The sequence below is a fragment of the Megalobrama amblycephala genome, linkage group LG18, assembly GCF_018812025.1.
Source record: "Megalobrama amblycephala isolate DHTTF-2021 linkage group LG18, ASM1881202v1, whole genome shotgun sequence".
In the NCBI taxonomy this organism is placed as follows: domain Eukaryota; kingdom Metazoa; phylum Chordata; class Actinopteri; order Cypriniformes; family Xenocyprididae; genus Megalobrama; species Megalobrama amblycephala.
The window spans coordinates 14,691,443-14,699,313 of NC_063061.1; the positions used below are offsets into that span (position 1 = coordinate 14,691,443).

The following is a 7,871-nucleotide window of genomic DNA, read 5'->3' on the forward strand; positions in this document are numbered from 1 at the left end:
AGAGCTGCAGTTTTGGAGATACTCTGACCCAGTCATCTAGCCATCACAATTTGGCCCTCGTCATATATATATACATACATATATATACAATCGACATATGTAAATTCATATGTAAATACAAATATTAAATAATTATTAATAATTTATTATCAATTTGAAATACAGAAAAATTCAGACAAATATGCTGAAAGAGGTCTGATTACATTAGGCCTTCTGAAAGGTCAAAGATCTGTCTCTTGGCCTGGAAAGCAGGAACAGCTGTGTGGTGCTTATAGATCTTTGGTCACTTCCTCCCTATAGGGATCAGCTCAGACACAGCTGCTCTGAGGCACCATGCGTCTGGTGTTGGATGACTCTCTGTGTATGGGACACAGCAGCTGAGCCGTGGACTGAAGCAGTTGGTTCATGTATGTACACACTAAACCTTATGTTTGCCCACATGTCATGAATGTTGATCATCTTTTGTCTGAAAGTATGATTATGCCAAGCAAATCATACAAATAGTTATTAAACATTATTTTTAAAATTGTAATATTTTATAACACTACTGTTTTTACTGCTCTTTCTTTCTTTCTTTCTTTCTTTCTTTCTTTCTTTCTTTCTTTCTTTCTTTCTTTCTTTCTTTCTTTCTCTCTTTCAGGTTGTCCACTCCCTCTGAATCTTTCACATAATTGGGTCTCATTTCCCTAAATGAATAAAATCTGCTACACCCCTCTGCATGTGCAAGGTCAGCAGATGTATACTCAAATCTGCCCCTCCCTTCTAAGTTCATGAATATTTCATGTTATGTGAAGGAAAAAGAAAGACAAAGGGGGGTGTAGCCAATCAAATAACCCTGGGGACAGTCAGGCGTTGTAGCCCCCTCCTCATTGCCACATACACACGCATAAGGCAGAACCTGCTGCTTCATCCACCCACACAGACAGACTGATACTTTCTCATTCAGCTCCCGTGTCCATACACTGCATCACGGTAAGACTTTCTACTCCAAACATCTGGATGCTTTTAGAGGTGTCTTTGTGTTCTTTCTACTTATTTTCTGTGAGAGATTGTCAAAAGAGTCTAGAGATTTAAAGTGAGAAGCAGAGAAATGACTCTGAGAAGCAGGGCACAGAACAAAGACAGAGGCGTGACATTCCCATTTCCCAGAAAGAAAGGATGGCCAACAGTCATCGGACTTGGCATGCTTTTTAAGAAATACTTTCTTAAGCAGCAGCTACAATTTTTATAAGCCTAGATAGAATGAATTGTTACAGTTTTACACAGTTGATGGATGTGGATGTGACATTGCTCAAATGATGCCCTCACTAAAATAATTTAAGATATTTTGGTTAACTTGTGTTCTGTTTCAACTTGGAATTAATTTGTGTAAGTAATATTACACAAATTAAATATTAAACTTGGAATTTTTCTTTCTTTCTCTCTTTTCTTTCTTTCTATAGTCCAAAAAAACATGGCTGACAAACCCAACATGACAGAAATCACATCTTTTGATAAAACTAAACTCAGGAAGACAGAGACCCAAGAAAAGAATCCATTGCCAACCAAAGAAAGTGAGTACCTGAAACAATCGCTGAGGATGTCATTGTGATTATGTTATGATCAAAATATTGTTTTGGTTTTTTTAAATATATTGTTTATGTCTCGATTAAAAATGTATAATGACACTAGTTTGGTTCAGGAAACCTATTGCATGTGAAATGAAGTAAATATAGGTTGTGTGATTATCTAGAATCATCCATTATTTCCCATAATTTGATTTGGAAAGTAATCTATAGAGGTAAATATGTGAGGTAAATGTAAGTGCTAAATAAAGGTAAATCTAAGCAGTATATATGCGGTAAATCTAAGTGGTAAATAAAAACCCATTAAACAAGTAATTAATTAAGTTGTCTGCCTCCTTTTGCTTTGTTTTCACAGTAATGATACTCACTGTGGCTATTTCACTTATTTTTCACCTGATTTAGAAAATATAATCACTTCAGTCTTAAGTCACTTCAAACTCTTCTCAAGGTTTGTCTTCTTGTTAAACCATTTCTTTCTGCAGCTATTGAACAGGAGAGACAAGGAGAGTCCACACCATGAATGATGTTTGTAACTGAAGTCACACAGCAGACAGAAGTGAATGGCTGAGATGAGCAGAGAAGAGACTTTGAGAGGAATCGAACTAGTAACTGATGTGTAATTGGTTTTATATATTTGTTTGTTTGTTCGAGAATGAAATAAAAATGTACGAATGTGTTTCATCGAGTGCAGCCAGACAACCAATAAATGAATTTGACAACATGACGAGGTGGCCGAGTGGTTAAGGCGATGGACTGCTAATCCATTGTGCTCTGCACGCGTGGGTTCGAATCCCATCCTCGTCGGAAATTACTATTATGGTTATAGCTAATTTACCCTAAAACCCTTAAAAACACGAAGAGGGCTTTTAAGTCACGTGTATATAAATAAATAAATAAATCAGTGGTTATTTCAAACGTGTAACCTGAAGACGTTTTAATCGCGTTGTATCAGCAAATGTGTCAATAAATTCTTGGTAAAGCGTCTTTACAAACCAAATGAATATAGGTCTATTATTTAATTGTATCAGTAAAATTGTGCATTCCGAACTCCTGACACAGCGCCTCGATTTACCACTAGATGGCACTGAAGAACAGGATTAACATTTGTTGCAAAATGCTAGGCCTATAACTTTCAGTGCTGGGTAAGTTACTCAAAAAAGAATTAATTAGCTACCAATTACGTCTTCAACAGTGTAATTAGATTACTGTACTAATTACAAAATCATACATTTTATCATTAGATGTTTAATTGTTCTATAGTCTATAGAATATTTAATGCAATTACATCAGAAGTAGGCCTAACTGTAATTAAATTACAGAAAAATGAAGAGTAATATTAGGCTACTTTTCAAGGGGGAAGTAATTAGATTAAATGCTATATATAATTAATATTAAATACTAAATTAATATTTGAGCATTTCAGATGTTTTTTAAGTGTAGTAGGCTACTATATGGATAGTAGCCTACTTGCCTAGTACTTGGCCTATACTATAGGCCTATATATACCCGCTTGTACTCAGTAGGACCATTGGGATGCTGGAGAATTTGCATATAATAATATAATATAATTAATATAATATAATATAATATAATATAATATAATATAATATAATATAATATAATATAATATAAATGTATTAGGCCTACTAAAATGTTAGTACGTGGACAGATTGCAAGCATTTGGGTTTAAGCATTTGTTTAGGAATGAAATTGATATAGGTGCTGAGTAAAAGTGTGGTGGTGGGTAAGTGTATTACTGGTATTTTCTTTTTGACATACCGACGTATAACAACATGACTGAAGCATGAATACATTATTATGACTATAGGCTATGAGTTCATGTTTCAAATCGTAAGGCTTTACATGCTAAAGAAAGTCACATCAGGAAATGCAAAAAAAAATAATCATGAACATTCAAAATGGTAGTCAAGGTAGCAATCAAACTCAGTATTGACAACAACCAATCTGACGCAAATTAGCCTACTGTAAAATAACTTGAGAGGGAAAAAGGATGAGAAAAAATAAACCGGCACCAGCTCGTGTAAACATTACGTGATGCCGGTTAGACCACATCAAGAAGAACTTCCAGGGTTGAGTCTCAAGGTTGAGGCTGAGAACAATGATAAGGAGTGTTAAAGAAAACAACAGGTGGTTTTGTGTACCAAAGACACTATCAGCAGGTCTTTCGCTGCTGTCTCTGTGACATCATGCGAGTTCACATCTCACGTGCTTTAGCCAAACTGGCACCAAGCCATGTCCGTGTCCGCTTTCAAAATCAAGATTATCAATAACAAAATGGTCTAATTCTAAACCAAATAAAGAAAAGGGAAATATATACAGTGGGTACGGAAAGTATTCAGACCCCCTTAAATTTTTCACTCTTTGTTATTGCGGCCATTTGCTAAAATCATTCAAGTTCATTTTTTTCCCTCATTAATGTCCACACAGCACCCCATATTGACAGAAAAACACAGAATTGTTGACATTTTTGCAGATTTATTAAAAAAGAAAAACTGAAATATCACATGATCCTAAGTATTCAGACCCTTTGCTTAGTATTTAGTAGAAGCACCCTTTTGATCTAATACAGCCATGAGTCTTTTTGGGAAAGATGCAACAAGTTTTTCACACCTGGATTTGGGGATCCTCTCCAGTTCTGTCAGGTTGGATGGTAAACGTTGGTGGACAGCCATTTTTAAGTCTCTCCAGAGATGCTCAATTGGGTTTAAGTCAGGGCTCTGGCTGGGCCATTCAAGAACAGTCACGGAGTTGTTGTGAAGCCACTCCTTCGTTATTTTAGCTGTGTGCTTAGGGTCATTGTCTTGTTGGAAGGTAAACCTTCGGCCCAGTCTGAGGTCCCGAGCACTCTGGAAAAGGTTTTCGTCCAAGATATCCCTGTACTTGGCCGCATTCATCTTTCCCTCGATTGCAACCAGTCGTCCTGTCCCTGCAGCTGAAAAACACCCCCACAGCATGATGCTGCCACCACCATGTTTCACTGTTGGGACTGTATTGGACAGGTGATGAGCAGTGCCTGGTTTTCTCCACACATACCGCTTAGAATTAAGGCCAAAAAGTTCTATCTTGGTCTCATCAGACCAGAGAATCTTATTTCTCACCATCTTGGAGTCCTTCAGATGTTTTTTAGCAAACTCCATGTGGGCTTTCATGTGTCTTGCACTGAGGAGAGGCTTCTGTCGGGCCACTCTGCCATAAAGCCCTGACTGGTGGAGGGCTGCAGTGATGGTTGACTTTCTACAACTTTCTCCCATCTCCCGACTGCATCTCTGGAGCTCAGCCACAGTGATCTTTGGGTTCTTCTTTACCTCTCTCACCAAGGCTCTTCTCCCCCGATAGCTCAGTTTGATCGGACGGCCAGCTCTAGGAAGGGTTCTGGTCGTCCCAAATGTCTTCCATTTAAGGATTATGGAGGCCACTGTGCTCTTAGGAACTTTAAGTGCAGCATAATTTTTTTTGTAACCTTGGCCAGATCTGTGCCTTGCCACAATTCTGTCTCTGAGCTCTTCAGGCAGTTCCTTTGACCTCATGATTCTCATTTGCTCTGACATGCACTGTGAGCTGTAAGGTCTTATATAGACAGGTGTGTGGCTTTCCTAATCAAGTCCGAATCAGTATAATCAAACACAGCTGGACTCAAATGAAGGTGTAGAACCATCTCAAGGATGATCAGAAGAAATGGACAGCACCTGAGTTAAATATATGAGTGTCACAGCAAAGGGTCTGAATACTTAGGACCATGTGATATTTCAGTTTTTCTTGTTTAATAAATCTGCAAAAATGTCAACAATTCTGTGTTTTTCTGTCAATATGGGATGCTGTGTGTTCATTAATGAGGAAAAAAAATTAACAAATGATTTTAGCAAATGGCTGCAATATAACAAAGAGTGAAAAATTTAAGGGGGTCCGAATACTTTCCGTACCCACTGTATATATTACTCAAACTTTTGTCTGTAAAATCAGAAATCAAGTTGTGTGACCAACAAAGAAACATGAAGGAAAAACAATCCACGGATCTTGACCATGTGGCTAAATAAGTCTTTCAAAATAACCGCCAGATACTGAGTTTGGTTAGTTTAGGTTGTAAAATGTTACATGCTCCCTGAAAACGTTGTTTTGTTGTTTTAATAATAATAATGTGTATGCTCACATTTTTTCAAGGTGCAGTAAAACATATTACAATTTTTAGCTGGTGGCAACACTGAGGCAGCTTTCCGATGTAGAACCTGGAAGTGCTGCACTGTGTTTACAATGTGAACAGTGTAGGAGACTAGCATGGAAGAGAAGAAATTATTGAATAAAGTTATTTTTGTTTGTTTTTTGCACACAGAAAATATTCTAGTCGGTTAAGGTTGAACCACTGTAGTCACATGAACTATTTTAAAGATGTCTGTACTACCTTTCTGGGCCTTGAAAGTGGTAACGTTGCAGTCTATCGGAGGTCAGAAAGCTCTCGGATTTCATCAAAAATATCTTAATTTGTGTTCTGAAGATGAACGAAGGTCTACAGGTGTGGAACGACATGAGGGTGAGTAATTAATGACAGCATTTTTGGATGATCTAACCCTTTAAGCTTAAACATTTCTTGAAAATGGTCTAAAAAAATAAAAAATCATATGGAACCAACAGAAATACAGAAAGTTCACAGAAAGTACATTTCTGTGAACCTTTTAATCAGAAAAATTCTTTGGACAACCAGGGAAAACAACCATCATTCTCAGACACGTTTAGCGCATGAGAAACAAACTGCTATCAGAAGAACTGGGCAGTAGCTACTGTTCTTCGTTCAGGGACAAAATGACTGTGCAACGTGCATTGCCCTGGCAGCACTTCAATATTTCTCTGTATCGACAAAGTGGCATTCTAGGAACAGGACAGGGTGAGTGTGCCAAATTCTCCCATGTTTAAAACGTTCTGTATTGAAGGAGTAAAGACTGAGAGGACATCACACCAATCTATGGGCTTGGAGCTGATCATGCATGGCAATTAAAAAGAAAACATGGACATTTGTCCATGGTTTGGACCTGTATATGCTATGAGCTCATAATATGCCCATTGAGAGGCTTTCTTCACATCCTCATTGCAGCTAATATTTCATGCATGGGAAGATGTATTATTCTGCATCATGTCATTTAAAAAATTTTTTTGCCTGATCTAAAACTAGGTTAAAATGCAAAACAGGCATCTTATCCACCAACAAAAGCACTCCTGATATTACAGATGACCTGACTACATTACAGTGACATGAAGGTGTCCAATTAACTGATCATGTTCCAATGAGTTTTAATAAAAGTCTTTCCCACATGACTACAGTGTTCTGGTTCTCAGGAGCCAGGGTTTTGTACTTTGCACCACATGACATCAAACAGGACACTGTTGTTGCCGCTATGATCTGATGAGAACACTGGGATCTAGGTTGTGGGGTAAAGAAGTGATATTTACAATATTCTTTCTAAAAATGGATCACTAAAATCAGTACAATAGAAGTTAAATTCTATTGACAAAACTTGCAGCATAAATTTGCCTTTGCTCTCCAAAAAAAATGCATAAAATAGAAGTGATTGGAGCCAATAGTACAGCCACAAGGCATAAATAATATGCATGTTATGATTTTGGTATGGGGAAAAAAAATGCTTGCTAACCCTTTGTGTAATTATACTTAATTGTATAACTTTGTTGCTGTGACAACATAATGCCTAAAAAAAAAAAACCTAAAATGCCTATAATTTTTTTTTTAACTTAACAGCTCAAATAATACACATTTTTTAACAGACAAATTAGTTAAAAAATGTGTATTATTTGAGCTGTGTATTATTTGAGCCCCCCTTCTTTTATAAGTGATACACTGACAGTTTCTATTACCATTCCACACATATTGGGAATTTGTATTAAACTGGGAATATTCCTTTAAACAATCTGAATGCTATACATGATCCATACATGATATACAGTACAGTCCAAAAGTTTGGAACCACTAAGATTTTTAATGTTTTTAAAAGAAGATTCGTCTGCTCACCAAGGCTACATTTATTTAATTAAAAATACAGTAAAAAAACAGTAATATTGTGAAATATTATTACAATTTAAAATAACTGTGTACTATTTAAATATATTTGACAAAGTAATTTATTCCTGTGATGCAAAGCTGAATTTTCAGCATCGTTACTCCAGTCTTCAGTGTCACATGATCCTTCAGAAATCATTCTAATATGCTGATTTGCTGCTCAATAAACATTTATGATTATTTTCAATGTTGAAAACAGTTTTTTTTTTTCAGGATTCCTTGAT

General features: G+C 36.6%; 1 protein-coding gene and 1 non-coding gene across 3 annotated transcripts; both read left to right on the top strand.

Annotated features, from left to right (window-relative positions):
- The first annotated feature begins 392 nt into the window (after window positions 1-392).
- On the top strand, window positions 393-2,286 carry tmsb (thymosin, beta). 2 transcript variants are annotated; one of them, XR_007181276.1, is made up of 4 exons: window positions 393-407; window positions 641-972; window positions 1,443-1,553; window positions 2,048-2,286. XR_007181276.1 is itself a non-coding variant. In XM_048166299.1 (3 exons), exons 2-3 carry the CDS (start codon window positions 1,454-1,456, stop codon window positions 2,083-2,085), a joined length of 138 nt encoding a protein of 45 aa, XP_048022256.1. In that variant the 5' UTR covers window positions 818-972; window positions 1,443-1,453; the 3' UTR covers window positions 2,086-2,286. The 2 variants fall into 2 exon arrangements, 1 of the variants encoding a protein (XP_048022256.1); XM_048166299.1 differs by lacking the exon at window positions 393-407 and having other exon boundaries at window positions 818-972.
- Window position 2,287: 1 nt separating this feature from the next.
- trnas-gcu lies at window positions 2,288-2,369 on the top strand. The gene has a single exon. It is a non-coding gene; the product is annotated as a tRNA-Ser (tRNA).
- Window positions 2,370-7,871: the final 5,502 nt, after the last annotated feature.